Consider the following 15,174-nt stretch of genomic DNA (forward strand, 5'->3'; position numbering starts at 1 on the left):
TGGACAGGGAAGGTATGCCACCCCTCCTCTTTATAGCAGCAATGATTTCATTCCTATTTTTACCCAAGCATTTTCTGTGTATTATATACAAGGTAAACTTTCCTTAAAAAAAAAAAAAAAGACTGAAGTGAGATTTACGCTGCTATTGGTGTTTCTGCAGAGGAAATAAAGTCAGAATTTGACATTTGGTGCAAAGATGGATTTACTTTGGTATTGAAATCTCTGCAGAGCTAAGAAAGTCAGGATGTGGCTTTTATTGCAGATCAACCATTGTTTCATTAACTAAGGCAAATGCTCAGCAGTTCACCTTGGCAGGGAAATAATTTTGCCCTTGTCAAGATGGGTTTCTGGGGAGATTCCTGAGGGATGGTGGCCCTGCTCACCTTTATGGATTGCCCCAGCCAGTTTTGCAGATTTGTCCCCTGCCCATCCTCTTCTAGCAGTCAAAAGCACATGCAAAGGGTCTTGTTACAGTGAGGTTTGAAACTCATGAAGTGACCGCAAATGGGTCACTGGGAATTGGTTGATGGCTGAGGAAATGTCCTTCTCACTCCAAGGTACCATCATCTTCCTCACTCAGCTTTTATCACGGCAAAGGTGGGGATTTCACACTGATTTGATGGGGAAGCTGGAAGTAAAATAAAACTGAGTAATGTCAAGATTTATCTTTACAAGTGGACATGCTAAGCAGGAATTCTCCTTTGGATTTCACTGAAACAATTTGTCTAGATAGTGTTAGGAATATTGATGCAGGTACTAGCAGAATTAACACAGAGCTGGTTTGGGGTTCACCTTTGCAACTGAATACAATCTGTGCATTTTGAAGGTTCATGTAACGCTGGCTTCCTCTAAGAAGGGAGCTTGAAATGAAAACTCCCGGTATAGAACTGGAGTTATAAACTGTAAAATGGCAGGAGCGGTATTCTCTTTTTTCCCCCGTCTCATTGAATTCCAATTACACAAAAAAAAAAAAAAAGGGTATTTTTCTATCTTTTAGTACAGTAAATTCTTTTCATCATACTATGCATCCTTTGTTTTGTATCTCATCAGCAGTACCAAAATGTTACTTGACACTAATGGGCATCCTCATTGGCAGAAGCAGCAGAAAGACTCTTGACTGTGCCAGAGTGGAGAATAAAACATTTTCCTACCCTAAAGGCAATCTTTTGCTCGCAGTATTGTTTGATATCCACAATACAGAATAAAAAAACCCTTACTCTGCTATTCTTATGAAGTATTTATTACCTTACCTAATGCAAGAGAAAGTAATAGAAATAGTTGCATCAAGTTGGCAATCTCAGTAGTAATTTTCCAGCCACAACTGAATTGTGCAATTTATTTTTACTGATACTGACTTTCATTTCAATTACTCAGAGAAGCTCTATTCTGCAGCTGAGATACTGTATTCAAAACAGCTTCCTGACACATTTATCTTCACTTTAATTGGTCAGAAACAAACCAGGTTTCACACAGGAAACAAACACTGATGCTAATTTTAAAAAGGAAAACAGTGGTTTAGGAGGAATTGCATAAATGCTGTAAAAACATCAAATGTTTCAGTTTAAAAATAATCTCCGTGATCTCTTTGGGCATATGTAACTATACATGTTTCCCCTGCCATACATGAAAATGATGAAACGTGCTTAAGAGCTGAATTGTTTCCTTCCAGAATCCCACTGGTGCATACAAATTGTAATCCACAAACCACCATTTTCACAAATAGGAGCCAGATGTCCGTTCCTATGGACTGGTACCCCCAGGTGTTATGGAATAATTAAAAAAAAAAAAAAAAAGGTGCAGTATTATGCACTGTATATTTCTTGAAGGCTTGTGTTGGCAGTGTAATTGCCAACACAATAGTTTTTCTGCATTTGTGAACACTGATGGTCTTCCCCAGAGTATAGGAATAAAGACTGTGCAAAGAATTATAAACGTGGTGATGCACATCCAATAAGGCCAGGGATAAAAAGCGTATAGAACACATTTCTCAGCTGTAGAAAAGCCCCTTTCTACTATGGTGAGGTATGTAGACTTTTGTAATATTAACAGATAAAACTTTCATCTAGGAGACTGGATCCTTCCTAGTTCTTCATATGGAAATGGTGAGAAAGATTAGCTACTGTGGTCAAAATTCACATGCAGCAAGAGAAGACTGAAGTTCTCCGCCAACTCCAGGGTAGATCAGACCAAAGAAAGGATGGGCAGGGGGCAGGCAGAGGACAGTGTGAGCATCCAGTCACAGTCACGGCCCTCGCTCAGTCTGGAAAACAGAGGTGCTGAGATGTCCAAGGAGGAAAGAGGGTATCCACAGAGCTCTTTCTGGAATCTTTTTTTGGCTCATACTTGCGCATGGCACTTGTTTGAGCACTTATCCTGCACCTGCAGCCCCAGCAGCAGAGCACCACTGACATGACAGGCTAAGTCCTCCTGTCCTCCTCCAAGGACTCGGGTACCGAAGCTTGGGGTATGTCGAAACGTCTGCCTGCCTTGCAGAAAGATTTAAGGTCTAGAATCTCAAGTGATAAATACTTTCCATTTTAAAATCTGGTTAATACTGTTAAGAAGAACCTTTGCCTTCTTAGGATAGCATGTTGAAAGATGAATATTTGCATTTCCTCTGTGGCAGTGACCAAATCGTAGCACATTTAAAAATACTTTTCAGTATGTTGTGGAGTATAAACACGTATGAATTGCCCTGCACTGCAGACAGTACAGCATGTGCCGCTCTCCTGGTCGAGTCTACAAGAAGTGTGGGTCTTAGCCGCAGTGCTCACCTACTCGTGCCAGATCACTTTCTCTCTCTTTTGCTGTTGCTGTTTCCCAAGCTGTTGCCTACTTTCAAGTGTATATGCTTGGTGTTATTTCCTCTCTGACATCTCTCCAGCACCTTCCCCAGGCAGTGACCGCAGCATGGTTCAGCACGAAGCAGTTTGCGTGGCTGTCCGCTCTGGTCTGGGCGGGCAGGATGCAGATTCCCAACCTCAGACCAACAGAGGAACACATGTGTGATTGTTCTGGAAAGGCCATAGGCTTTGCTTTCCTGAATGAGTGAGGGGTGGAAAAATCTCTTTTGGAGATGACTGGCTAGCAGGTATCTTTGAAACATTTTATCAGTCCTAGGATTTTATAATGGTAGTAAATATGTGGTAAGATGTCTTAGGCATGATATAAGTGTCTTCTGCCCCCACCCTCCTTTAGAATGCTTTTTGGCTTAAAAAAATTTTATTGAGTTAATTGCAGTTGGCCAGACCTGGTGCATTCAAGGCAGACACGTGTTCTGCTGACTTAGCACAGAAGCAGGTGCTTACCACCTCTCGAGAGTTAATCTTTTATCAGCAAAATTCCACCCTGCAAATTACTTTCAGAGATGAAAACAAACATTTTATAGTGACTTAGTGAGAACAATAAATATTGACATACACTATCTCCCGGTCTCTGCAGAAAAGCCTTAAAACATATTTAATTTTCACTATTCTTTGCAAGGACTCTGTACCTTTATACAGCAAAGTTTCCTTTAATGAGGTGATCAGTGCATTTGGTTTTAAGTGTCAAGATACATGATGCAGTTGAAAGTTTGTTATAATTGTGGAAGTAGATTAACAAAGTATTATTCTTTTGCTTTTATGGAAAAGCTTTCCTTCTCTCATCTAAAATTGCTGTAAATTGTGAAGTATGTGTTGTTACATTTACCTTAGATGTCCAATTGCTTATGATTAGCTGACATTTCTTACTTTGTAAATGAAAACTTGCCATATATGTGAAGTATGCACTTCTTCCTTAATTTGCAGTTTTTCTTTGGAACGTCTTTCTTGGAAATATCAACTGCAGGTAGCAATTTATACGTGCCATTGAACCATCCCATAAATCCTTGACTTAAATGGTCATAGGTTTCTCCTCCAAAATTACCACATAGATTTTTTATATAATTTTTCTAGTTGATCTAACACCTGGATCACATCAGCTGTTGGATATATCCAAGCATTCATTGTGTATAGTCCATGCTAAAAACTGTAAAACATCACATTTTTACAGCTGGTGCCTTAATTTATCTCAGTAAAACAGAAGCCTTTAGTTAGTCTTTGAAGTCCTGCAACACAACTTTGTTTTTATTATAAGCCCTATTTACCCTGAGCTGATGCCATGCAGAGGCACTCAGTTGTTTCTGGGGCAGTTCTTCCCCAGCAGTTCCCATACATAGGGACAGTAACCTCACGCACAGTAATTCAACTGCTTCTGCTAAATCTGAAGACCACTTTGCGTATTTTTCATGATTTTGACCTGGTAGGAAAGTCAGAGAATAAGAACTTTGTATGTAATTGTATAATCTTCCAGCTTCCTATTCTATCTGCTTCTCATTGTGCTCTTCTTGCAGTTGTCTTTATCTAAAGCAGGAATGGGTTTGGTTTTTGAAAGAGCCACACGCTCTATGCATTATGTAAATAACATATGAAGACTTCTTTTCGTATTAACTACCGAATTCTATTTTTCTGACAGAGAATGGGTTTCATTTTTTAACAGCTGCAACAGAAAAAAAGATACCCAGATGGGCCTTTTCATCTTCTGCTTCCCTTGCCTCAGACTGCACTTTCCATACTTTATTTGGAAGCAAAGAAAAGCAGTTGGCTATGTTCTGTAAACTTGCTAAATTAAAGATGATAAATCCTCATATACAAACTGAAAGGACTGCTGAAATGTGCGTGATTCAACACTGACCTTTCATACTAGAGTAAGTTGTGTGTATTTGAAAATAGACTGCAAATAGATGGCAAACCTACTGGAATGACAAAATGTATATAGAAACACTTATCTGCATACCTATTTTAAGGCAGCTGAAATAAAATATTAATGGACTGAGCAGAACAATCCACTTCAGTAAGAGCAGGATACTCTGTATTTCAGTTCCCAAGAAACTTTTGACAGTTGTCTATTGTAATCCTGATGCTTTAAAGGCAGTATAAAAGTTGTCTAGACTTTTTTGCACTACATGAATACACCACAGTTCGTTGAAACAACTCAGAACACATGGTTCTCAAATTACACCACAGGTTTTTTTCTGGACCTACTTACAGGTCCGGGACTTACTTACTTCTGGACACACTTACTGGCTTCACTCTTAGCTAGGATAAGCTGGAACAGCTCTCTGGATTTTGTATTTCAGGGCCAGGATCTGCCTTGCAGTTTTATACAAGAGGGTCGGTGGAAACTAGAGCAGTTCAAGCTTAGATCCGTTGTCCGTTCAAAGCGAATTCCTTGTACTCCAAATGAGAAAAAAATACTATTTAGTACAGCTGCACTGCCAAGAGTCTGCACATGCCAGTTGAGTACATTCACAGGTGGGCTTATCTACAGTCTATGTAGCACATATAGATTCATAAAAGGTGGAAGTGCAAGTGTTGTGTTTATATGGTGCAGGGAATCCAAGATCCAAGGCCCTGTGCTCGCTGAACATCTGTAGTCTCTCTTCCTTGATTTGAGGTAGCTCCAAGTAGGTGTAATTCATCAATGTGTAAAAGGAAACTAATCTGAATAGGTGCCATTATTGAAATGCTTTGCAGATGCCAGATTAGCTTTAGAAAAACAGGAAGGCTTTGAGAGGAGTGGGAAAAGCATTGTCCAGTGCAGAATAAAACGTCGGTTATTCTCCAGCCTCACATGTGTTGGTGCAAGACAGGAGTGGAAGAGAGATGGGCAGGAGTGGAGGGGTCGTGCGGCCGAGGTGGGCAGCGTGGAGCCAGGGTGAGGACCAGCCGAAAGCCCAGCAGCCTCACTGCGTGGGTCTCAGCAGCCGATCAGTGTTTTCCAAGCTCACAGGCTCACCCTTGCTCTGTGAAAACCAAAGTGGACACACACTTCCATTGCTTCTCTGGCAAGGGGCTGACACAGAGCTGGCAAAAGGCCTGAGGCACAGAGGAGACAGGCTCAGCAAAATGTGTGCTATCAACGGAGAGAGGGTTTTTTTTAAGGAACCATTATTTTACAGAGTTGATTTGTTTCCTTCCCTTTTAAACACTGATTCTACTTAGGAGAGGGGAGTGAGGAAGCAAAAGGATGCAGGGCTGGAGCCAGGCCCTTCCCTGGGCACACCTTGGGAGCTGGCGGGAGCAGCTTGGGCTGTGCCCTCCTTCAGATAAACCCGCAGCCCCGTCACTCCTCGCAGCCTACCAGTGTGTGTCTCATCATCCTGCATTTGTTTTCAGTACGATGTCAGCTCTCTGGGGCAATGTCCTGCCACTTCAGAGGTCAAAACTGATATGGTTATCTGTGACTTGCTATATGAAGGCGCAGACTATTGCAGCCAGTAGTAGTGAAGGTCCAGAATGATCTCCTGAAACTTCAAACTGGGTTTAACGTCATTTTAATAGAGGAAACTATCTCAGTAAAAAGATACAGTATAGTTGCAAATAGACTAGGGCTGCTGCCTCATGCAGCGAGAGGCTTGGAAATGTGTTGTGCACCACTGGGCAGAGTTCAGTGCTGCTTTTGTCTTTAAGTGAGGAAAGACATGACATACCACCGCTGAAAACTCCATATACTCTGCTAATGCTTTTATAACCTCTTCCTCTTAAGAAGGAAGAGGTTATAAAAGCCTTAACAAGCACACGCTCACACAAACAAACAAGCACACACTTCAACATGTCCTCCCCTCTCTTGGGAAAAGCTGCTCATCCGGCTCCTCGGGGACTTTGATCTCTTTCCCACCACTTCCTCAACACGAAGCAGCAGTTCCCCGGCTCCAGCCACAGGCTTGCTTGGTGACAGCGTTGTGTTTCTGGGGATGTGCAGAGCAGCTGGAGTGCATCGCTGGTTGTGGCCTACTGGGAGCTGCAGCTTTTGGATGGTAGAAAGCATTAATCACTGTGGTGAAGATGTACACAGATTATCAGCACTAAAAATCACAGGGAATTGAAGTGATGGGAGGGATCTGGGGGAAAAGCCAGTTATGAAAATGGCCTGATTTTTAAGGCATGAGTCACACCATTTATTAAAATAGGCTTTTGTACTTTCTAAAGCCTCCGTGGCTCTATGAAATTAATGTAAAGCTAATATTTCTATCTCTCTTGTGCACCAGCCTCCTTGTAAAAGAAGAAAAGAAAAGGCTGTTTGAGTCCCTTGCAGATCCTGGGATTTTATGTCAGAATCAGAAGCTGAAAGAAGATTTGCATGGACATTGCAATTTATATTTTATGTATCTGGACAGAAACTATGAAGCAGCCAGACACATCAGCAGCAAAGCTGCAACATTGGGTGCTCCCAATCAGAGAAATGCCAAAATAAATGTTCTGATTTTTCTCAACAGTAATGTAGATGGGGAATGACTAGCTAAAATCTTTGCCAATGAAGTTTGCAAATGCTAGGGATAGATGAAACAGTAAACAAATAATTGAACTCAATTAAATGGTCGTTACCCCGAAGAAGTTTTTGTATACTAATGTCACAACTAGAAGGCAATATATCTAGGAAATGAGAATACAGCCTCTGCTCACTGGTATGAAGCAATGTTGTGCAGGGAAAGGAGGGTGTACAGGGTACAAATTGTTCCCATCTTAGGCTTTTTGCGCAGCACGGTTGTAGTAACTGTTACTATGAGCCTGAGATGTACAAAAAGGACAGCAGCAAGTAAGAGAAGGGGAGTGAGGGTGTAACTGTGAGTATGCAGTTCTAATAGCTGGATTTTAGGAAGGATAAAGAAATTCTGAAGAGGACTTGAGGAGAACTAAAAAAAAGTCAGTTTTTAAGAGGTGTTATTTATTCAGCTGATCAAACATATGTTTGAGAGTTGGCTTCATCACTTCACAGACTTCTTTACAAAGATTTCTGACTGGATCTTATGTAACTTTCTGATGAAGGTGTGACAAAATCCAGGGATTAGCAGCTGAAGTTAAATAAATTCCACCTTGAGCTAAATCTTTATTGTCTGGCAAGGACAGCCATTAAATGGTTGGACTGGATGGTCTTCAAGGTCTTTTCCAACCTAGATGATTCTGTGATTCTGTGAAAGTAGCTGAAGGCTTGAACAGCTCCTAAGGGGAAGAGTAAAGTGGTCATTACAGGCTGCTTTAAAGTACAAGTAAACTGTATTTTTGTAAGATTAAATGAGAGGTTTTAAATTCTGTTTCTGGGAGAAATTCTGTGGCCTGTGTATGTGGGAGATTAGACTGGTGGGTTGTGACCGTACCTCGAAAGTTTGACATCGGTGACTTTGAATTAAATGTTGGTGCCTTTCCCTCCAGGACCATAAGTGCCCTTGTGCACTTTTGTGATTTTGGAGGTCGCCAGTCACCATATTTTTACTTTACTCTCTGGTACATTTCTTTCTGTTTCGTAAGGTGTACATCGTAACATGAACATGTTTCCACACGAGCACTGGTGAATTAAATTGGAATGAGAAACCTGTGAAGTCACCCCACCTTGCTCTTTACAGCACCCTCATCGTGTACAAATACAGGTCCTGATACTCATCAGCCATGGCCTGACTTTTTAAGACAAACTGAAATGGGTGCCAGTTTGCTTTTCTATGCTGCATTATGAAGGGCAGTGAACTAATTCAGGAGCAGTTAAGTCAATCCCTATCTGGAGGCAGGAACTTCCCCAAGAGGGACAGATACCTGGAGCAGGAGCCTTGTCAGCTGCCACAGTTTTATCTACTGCTGCCTCTGAGTCAACCCTCCACATTTGCTTGAGGTAACAACCTCTAAATTACCTTTAAGGAAATCCCTCCTGAGCAAGTCTGTGCAGTCCTCTCAGCATTCTACACTCAGCTTGGAAGAGTTTTTCACTCCCACTTTTCTCTGCTGATTGCAGCAAAACATGGACTGTTAAAGTAGTTGAGCTGAGCACCCATGCCTGTGCCAGTACCTCTCACCTAGCAGGTACTAAGCATAACAAAACCAACCCTCTGTGCATGCTCTGTGTCTCGCATTCACGTAGTTGTGATTTATCAAGGATGAGGGCATGTGTGACTGAAAGTCAGCCACTGCACCTGAGGAGTGCTTCAGAGGCAGCCTGCACTGGTGTCTGCCTCCCTCTCCTCAACCTCTTCCTTCTGATCCATCGTCTGGAAATCCCTCTTTTCACACCGTTCCAGATGGATACATTCTTCCTTAGGCAGAGTCATGGCATGGACATTTCATCCTAACTCATGAATATGTCAGATGATTTAAAAAAAATAAAAGCCCCGTGGGGCACACCACTAATTTTGGTGAGATACTTTATTTGATGATGTATGTACAAGGAAGCAGTCTGAACTAACTACTTCTGTGTATTTTTTTAGCTTCTTTTTAAATATGCAAAAAGTTACGTGGTGCTACAAATATATTCTTTGCTCAAACTGAGGATGCACACTGTTATTCTAACATGCTCACATGAAATGTGAACTATCAGTAGAAATGAGGAATTAAACTATGAAAATCAACAAGCACTCCAGACTCTGTACTAATGTGACTTGTCATAAGCATTCTGGCTACAAACCCTTTGTTGTGTAAACCATATACAAATATGCTACAACATACAGTCATTGGTCTTACCTTTTCCACTTGTATTCATCTATTATATAAAAATTCAGCCTTCCATGGACTAAAAGAATTACAGCAGGGATGAATTACTTCAATGTAAGACCTAAGCTTTGCTATTGCAAATATATAAATATTACAATATTTCAGTCAAAACAAGTATTGTTATTCTAAAATATACTCAGCATATTGGCATAAAAAAGTTTATATTATCTAGTTTCATGGTCAGTAATTATTCTAGAATTTCAGAGTGCTTTATGATGTCTGCAACACGAGTGTGTGTTGATCTCTGTTTATCATAATTTCTGAAGACTGGCAGAGCACTTCAGTTAATGACATAAATAGAACAGAATAGTTTTAATTAAAAACTGTTGTGCCATAATATTTAGCTTGAATCAGAAACCATACTGATATTTCTTATATTGCAAAGGGTTGGTAACAGTAATCCTACTTCCAAGGGACTATTTGTGGGACCCTCTTTCATTTCAGATTATGGACCTGTTGGAATGGGTCCAGGTGTCTGGAGCACCTCCCCTATGAGAACAAGGTGAGAGAGTTGGGGTTGTTCAGCCTGGAGAAGAGAAAGCTCCAGGGAGACCTTATAACAACCTTCCAGTACTTAAAGGGGGCTACAGGAAAGATGGGGAGGGACTCTTTATTAGGGAGTGTAGTGAGAGTACAAGGGGTAATGGTTTTAAACTGCAAGAGGGTAGATTTAGATAAGATATTAGGAAGAAATCCTTTACTGTGAGGGCGGTGAGACACTGGAACATGTTGCCCAGAGAAGTTGTGGCTGCCCCCTCCCTGGCAGTGTTCAAGGCCAGGTTGGACGGGGCTTTGAGCAACCTGGTCTAGTGGAAGGTGTCCCTGCCCATGGCGGGGGGTGGAACTAGATGATTTTTAAGGTCCCTTCCAACTGAAACCATTCTGTGATTGTGTGAATCCCAGTAGCACGCTGAATAAGTAGAGCTTGCCTTTTTAAGTTTCAGGGAACTCTTTAAGATGTCATTAAAAAAAAAAAGAGGAAGTTTTTTTGTATTTACATCAGGTTATTCTAATAATGTGGTAGGATATTGCTAGATATTGCTACTTTTACTTATTGTGTCAGTGATCTGAAAATGAGACTGGTAGCTGTGAACACCTACATACTAACTCTGCCTCTGATAGCAAATCCTTTTGTGGATGTAGGCAAGTCTCCAAATCTCTTCTCCTTTATTTCCGTTCTTCAAAAATAGTGATTGTTAGTAAGTGTTATTTAATAGTATTGCATACTATATGTGTCCAAAATGAGGAGCACAGCAGCACTGTGTGCCTGCAATAATTAACGTGTCAGAACACAGTAATGAATTGCTTGCAGTGCTAAATTTAACTTAGCAAAGCCATTTTGCTCATGGAGGATGCACGTGGCTGATTTGAGGAAAGAACAGTATCAGCACAAGCATGTGCAGTTCAGAAAGCTTCTGTGTTCTGATTATTCCTTGTGTCCCAAAGCCAAAAAAGTGCATTTGTACAGTGTCCCCTCTCTGACAGTGGCCCAGGCAGGCAAGAGACATGCTTCTTTGCAAGATGGACATATGGTCTGACCCCACATGGCAGTTTCTGTATCCATATGGAGGCCTGTGCCCTGAGGATCAGGTCTAGGACAGACGTCTTCATTATTGTCTGGATGATTTGACATCCCTGGCATGAATATACTGGAGAAGGTGGCTGGGCTATTCCTTCAGCTCACAAGCATCAAATAACATACTGGCAATTTATGTCTAAATACAGCCTTTTTTGCAAGGCTATCATGTATGTGGTGTACTTCTGCGGGGCTCATGGACAGCAGTCTGAGACACATGGAGGTATTGAGAAGGGATGAGAGCAAGAAAGAGTGTGTTGGGGATGAGGACAAAGGAAAAGCAGGCCAGCAGGCCTCCAGCCTCTGGATCTGGTGTAGCACCTTGGGCTCTGCTGCTTTTGGACCCCACACATAGGGCAGAACAAAGAGCAAGGCAAAAGTTCAGTGTCTGCAGTCAGAGGCTGGGGCCAAATAACTGAGTCATGTACTCAAAGACTTGACTGACCTCTGAGTGCATATCTATGTTGTTGTTTACACTTTACATATAAATATGTATAACACACCAGTTCTTATGGTTCAGTATTGGAAGAAATGCAATTTATAAACCTGGTAAATACGGAATCTAGATCCTTCATGGAAAAGGTCAACTGTGGGAAATCATTTCTGTGAAACGTGATCACAGGAGCTAGGTGAGGATGGAGAAAATTCAGCCAAAACATCTACTGCAGCTATTTAAGACGCTGCAGTACTAATGCAGGGCGTACTCCAGAGGGCTTTCCTGCAATCAAGCCCTGAAGGAGTAAGAGCACTTTCAGGTACTGGCACAGATCTCTGTCCAACTGCTGCATTTTTCATCGCTATTAAGATGCAGCATCAGTGGCAGCGAACATGCAGACGATATGGTGGTGCTGCAGTCTGCGGGGTAGGCTCGGAGCTCTTGCTCTCACACCAGCCACCTGGGATTTGCTCTCAGTGTCGAAACAGGTTGTAATTAAGACTTCTGTTCATTATGTAAGAAATGATTTTTGGCCGTGTGCCTGTTCCCAAACCTTGCGTATCTGTGTGAAGCAGGGGAAGTGGCCTGCAGGAAGTGTCTGGGACATGGTGTCTGTGGTGAACAAGACAGAGGAAATACACAGGTCTTGATTCTTTGCTGCCTGTAGCTCTGAACAAGGTAGTCAGTAAGAGGTCCCAGGGGCTGCCCTGGACTGATGAATTTACAAAAAAATTGATGTAAGGAGCTAAGTCTGGTCTGTAGTGACCAGCAGCAGAAAATGGCATACAGAGGAAGCACGCGTGGAGATGGACCATTATGCAACCTGACACGGAAGGATAAAGCACTTCCATTTCCACTTGACAATACGAAGTGCTTGTCATTAATCGAAGTAGTGTAGAAGATTCCTCTTAGCAGTGGCCACTAAAGTCCCTACTTTGTTATCAACACTATAAAAGCATGTGTATTGAAGCTACCTGCGTGAAGCTGTCCACCTTCCTCCTTTTTCTGAGTCTGCAGAGGGGACAGCTCTGGGTGTTGCTTTCTTACACCAAGGTGTGCAGGGCACACATTGCAGATAGGTATGCTCTGATTTCAGTCCTACCAGGCATAGACTTTCTATTAATTTCTTTTCCTAGTGTCCAACAAGCACCATTTTATGGACAGCAACTTGCTCTACCAGTGCAGAATGAATTTCCGCCGGCGACGGCGATTAATGGAGCTCCTCACTGAGAAATCTCGCTTGGTGCCAGAAAGCCATGACAGTCCATTTTGCCTGCGCAAGCAGAACCATGACAACAGAAAACACACCAGTTTTCTCTCAGGTGACTCATCAGCTATATTGCTGTGTGTAGGGTGACTCCATGCGATGGTAAAAAATCCTTTTTGTACAAGGGGTTTCAGTGCTTGTCTGAAAAAAAGCAGGGCTGGATATCATGTGTCCTTCTTCATAGGGGTTGTCCATCCACTCAGTTTACCAAATCTTTAGCTTCCTGGGGTGGTTTTGTATCTGTATCAATAGCATTTCAGATGCTGATCAAAGTTTGGTGTCCATGAACAAACAGAACTGGTTAAAATCCCCCAAGTCCAAAATAACTTGTCATACATTCTCTGTGGAGTTTTCAAGATGAGTAAAAGTGAGGGGAAGGGGTCCTGCAGCATTTGCTGTACAGCAATATCTAGTAACAACTGAAAGAATAAATGCAAGTAAAAGGAAAACTGGAAAAACTTACTTGCCTACATTGAAATGCCTCCTAGAAGACACTGCAATGGGAGCAGTTCAGCCATTGCGTTAGCTACAGCATTATACTCATGCAGTGACTCTTCTAACTATGTAGAACACGCTAACCCCTTCCCAGTGTTGCCTGTAAAAGGATGGCTTAATGCTATTGTTTTAAAGAAACCAGGGAAATGGGTTTAATCATTGATACCAGTTCCCCTTCTCTCTGTATTTTCTCTCTTTCTAGTGAGTCCCACCAAGGAGATAAAGATTGTGTCAGCAGTACGGAGGAGCAGCATGAGTAGCTGTGGCAGCAGCGGGTACTTCAGCAGTAGCCCAACGCTCAGCAGCAGTCCCCCCGTCCTCTGCAACCCCAAATCTGGTGAGCACCAGCATTGCTTACGATGCACAGGAGCCGGGGCACAGACATCTGTTTGGGGAGAAGGCAACATGAAGAATGCCTAGCATTGTGTCTAAGTTTATCTTTTCAAGGATACATTAATACACAGCGTCACAGGTTTTGTAGACCAGAGGGGACTATTATCATCTAGCCTGAAGTCCTTCTGGACACAAGCCAGACGTCTGCCTCCAATAATCTCTGCATCAAGCCCATAATTGTGGTTTGAGCTGCAGTTTATCTCTTAGGAGGACATGCAGTCCGAGGCCCAGATTTGCCTCGTTCTTGCCAAGCTCTGAACCAATTCAAATCTCCTCCTAGAAACATTCCTTCGGTGTAAGTCAGAGGAGAGTTTAACTATCCAGTGGCCGCTTGAGTTGCTATGAAATGATGCAACTCAGAAAACATCAGCCTCTATAAAAAGGCAGCATTGTTTCAGCCTGTCAGGGACCATTTCAACATTTTCATTTGTGTGGGTCTTACACCAGTCTGTTTAGGAAGGTAAAAGTAGTTTTGAAGCTTATTTTCCTTTTGAAAGAATTTCCTATCCCACGCCAGAAGGTTAAACACACCCATTCTTCCACAATTCACTTAAAATTGTTTCTTACTCTACATCTGGGAAGGGAAAAGCAAACCAGGATAGATATTGTTTCAGCCTCTCTGTTTACCTCAGAAACAGCCCTGAATTTCAAAGCAGAGTCCCTTCTGCCCTTTGTGCTCCTTATTATTTCAAATTTACCGGGTCTCTGCTGATAGTGTGGGGAGTGTTGTGCAATGGGAGAAGGCTTCAGTGGATGTGTGTAAGCTTTGTTTTCACAGGGATGCTGGCATTTGAAGTGATTACTAGAGAGTGCCTCAAGCACTATATGAATCCTGTTCAAAACATTGTCAATTTACTCTGGAGATGAGTGAGCTAAAGTTCATTCCTGCTGTGCAGACTGGCCATCAGAAAGAGAGGTGTAGTTATGGGGATATTTTCTTTCTCTCTCCTTTTAGCACATTTCCTTCCCCCTCCTTAGGGTCTGCTGGGAATTCAATATGAGGCTCTAAATTAAAATAATTTGACGGACTCAGTAGGCTTGCATGCCCAGAAGCCTTAATCCTCTACACGAGACCTGCTGTCCAGGCTGGGGAAATGCTCTCAGTGCTGGTGGTCATTGCATCCCTGGAGTACATTGCTCTTGCGCATTCGGCACCACCTTCTGATGTGTTTACCCCTATGTGCAATGGGTTTGTGCCTATATGAAGAGTGCCACATTATCACATTTTGGCAGAATATCTCTCAGGTATACTTCCCAGAAATGCTGTGATAGATTTTGTATGGGGAGCTCTTTGGCCCCAGTACATCATTAATTACATCCTGGAAACTTTTCTGGGACAGATAAAACAGCATTTATGCACTGCCCATAAATGTGTGTTATCTGAAGTATGCCAACTATTCCGTTCATTTATGGTTTTGATTATATGCGAAGTGGCAACCCGTGAGTAGTGAGA

At 42.2% G+C, this 15,174-nt stretch overlaps 1 protein-coding gene across 2 annotated transcripts in view; it reads left to right on the forward strand.

The window, feature by feature from the left end:
- The window catches only part of DEPTOR (DEP domain containing MTOR interacting protein), a 77,200-nt gene that overhangs the window by 37,838 nt on the left and 24,188 nt on the right, over positions 1-15,174 (forward strand). For both annotated transcript variants that reach the window (XM_074887162.1, XM_074887152.1), the window contains exons 6-7: positions 12,703-12,888; positions 13,531-13,665. In XM_074887162.1, coding sequence (XP_074743263.1) covers positions 12,703-12,888; positions 13,531-13,665 — 321 coding nt within the window. The remainder of the gene's footprint in view (positions 1-12,702; positions 12,889-13,530; positions 13,666-15,174) is intronic.

The sequence above is a fragment of the Strix uralensis genome, chromosome 1 (genome assembly GCF_047716275.1).
Source record: "Strix uralensis isolate ZFMK-TIS-50842 chromosome 1, bStrUra1, whole genome shotgun sequence".
Taxonomy (NCBI): Eukaryota; Metazoa; Chordata; class Aves; order Strigiformes; family Strigidae; genus Strix; species Strix uralensis.